Source organism: Sceloporus undulatus, chromosome 2 (genome assembly GCF_019175285.1).
Source record: "Sceloporus undulatus isolate JIND9_A2432 ecotype Alabama chromosome 2, SceUnd_v1.1, whole genome shotgun sequence".
NCBI classification, from domain to species: Eukaryota; Metazoa; Chordata; class Lepidosauria; order Squamata; family Phrynosomatidae; genus Sceloporus; species Sceloporus undulatus.
In genome coordinates this window covers 223890309-223892138 of record NC_056523.1, presented here as the reverse complement: position 1 = coordinate 223892138, position 1830 = coordinate 223890309, and the positions used below count along the sequence as shown (strand labels likewise).

Sequence of the window (1830 nt, the reverse complement as noted above, 5' to 3'; positions counted from 1 at the left end):
GGAGGGAGGACCCTGCTTCAAATGAGTCCAGGCCTTGTGGAGCTGGGCCTGCATCCCTGCCTTGGAGGGAGGGCCCCAGATCGATTGAAGAAGGGCTCTGCTTCTCCCGGACAGGGGTGGAGGACGCGTCCGGGAAATGGAGGACGCGTCCTCCCTTGGCCCCAGAGGCGGACATGCAAAGCGCAGCAGCCCTTGGAAGAGAAAGAGGAGGAGCAGCATCAGCAGCATCCTTGGTCCTCCTCCTTCCTTCCCAGCAGGGAGGCCCCTCCTCCTCCTCCTGCGGCGTCGTCGTCGTGCTGGTGTCCGGAGCCTGGCCAGGGCTGCCATTGGCCTTCCCTGCTTCCCTTCCTCCTTCCCTCCTTGGGCCAGCAGAGTCAGCCATGAACCCTCTGCTCCTGGGCCCCAGCCTCTTCCTCCTCCAGCAGCAGGAGCAGCAGCAAGAACAGCAGCAGCAGCAGCAGCCGAGGGGCTTCCCCTTCTTCTTCCCGGCCTCCTCCTCGCCTCTTTCTCCGGGCAGCGAGGACCCCCTGGCCCCCTTCTCCTCCTCCTCTTCTCCTGCCGCTGCTCCTCCGGCAGCCATGGCCCTCCGCAACGACCTGGGCTCCAACATCAGCGTCCTGAAGACCCTCAACCTGCGCTTCCGATGCTTCCTGGCCAAGGTCCACGAACTGGAGCGCAGGAACCGGCAGCTGGAGAAGCAGCTCCAGGAGGCGGCCCTGGCCCAAGGCAGCAGCAGCAACAGCAGCGGCAGCGGCAGCAGCAGGGGCCCCCGGACCAGGAGCCAGGCCGTCCAGACCGGCTTCGTGGCCCCCATCCGGCCCCTGGGGCTGGCCCTGGCCCACTCGGCCTCGGCCTCCCCTCCCCCGAGGCTCCTGGGCTCCCCCGGCTCCCACCCCCCGGGAGCTCCCCTCACCCCCGGCTCCTCCGCAGCCCTGGCTCCGCAGACACTGCAGCACCCATCCTCCTCCTTCTCCTCCTCCTCGAGGTTCCTGCCGGGCTCCGTCTGGTCCTTCTCCTCCTCTTCCTCGCAAGGGGGGCCCCGGAGGTTGGAAGGGGGCTCCCCCTTGGTCCAAGGCCCCGGGGTCTCCTGGCTCCACCACCCGGACGGCGTCGGGGTCCAGATCGACACCATCACCCCCGAGATCCGGGCCCTCTACAACGTCCTGGCCAAGGTCAAGAGGGAGAGGGACGACTACAAGAGGAGGTGAGCAGACCCACAACCACAACACACACAGGACAAGGGCCTCCACTCAGCCATGCCCTCCTCTAACAGGATCTGGACCACCTTCTGCCCAAGAGGGACCCCAAAAGGTCCTCCGTTCAGGGTGACCAGATGTTGTCCCTTTCCAGAACCTGTCCTCCATTTCCATCTTCTCTCCAGAAAGATCTCTAAAAGGTCCTCCGTTGGGTGACCAGCCATGGCTTCCTTTTCCAAGACCTGTCCCACTTTCCTACCTTCTCTCCAGGAGGAACCCCAAAAGGTCCTCCATTCAGGGCAACCAGACATGTCTTCATTTTCCAAGACCTGTCCCACATTCCTACCTTCTCTCCAGGAGGAATTTGTCCTCCTCTTCCAGGATCTGGCCCACCTCCCCACTTTCTGCCCAAGAGGAACCCCCAAAGGTCCTCCACTCAGGGTGACTAGGCGTCCTCCTTTTCCAGGACATGTCCTCCACTTCCACCTTCTCTTGGAGTTCCTCCACTCAGATATGCCTTCCTTGCCCAAGACCTGTTCCACCTTCTCTCCAAGAGGGACTCCAAAAGGCCCTCCACTCAGGGTGACTAGGCGTCCTCCTTTTCCAGGACATGTCCTCCACTTCCACCTTCTCT

At 63.3% G+C, this 1830-nt stretch overlaps 1 protein-coding gene across 7 annotated transcripts in view; it reads left to right on the top strand.

Annotated features, from left to right (window-relative positions):
* Positions 1-259: 259 nt before the first annotated feature.
* Positions 260-1830, top strand: part of IFFO1 (intermediate filament family orphan 1) — a 32890-nt gene continuing 31319 nt past the window's right edge. For 4 of the 7 annotated variants that reach the window (XM_042453777.1, XM_042453776.1, XM_042453775.1 and 1 more), the window contains exon 1: positions 261-1204. In XM_042453777.1, the coding sequence (XP_042309711.1) occupies positions 381-1204 (824 nt within the window). In that variant the 5' untranslated portion in view covers positions 261-380. Of the gene's footprint in view, positions 1205-1830 lie in introns of all 7 variants that reach the window. The other 3 variants (XM_042453778.1, XM_042453774.1, XM_042453779.1) reach the window with 1 other exon arrangement.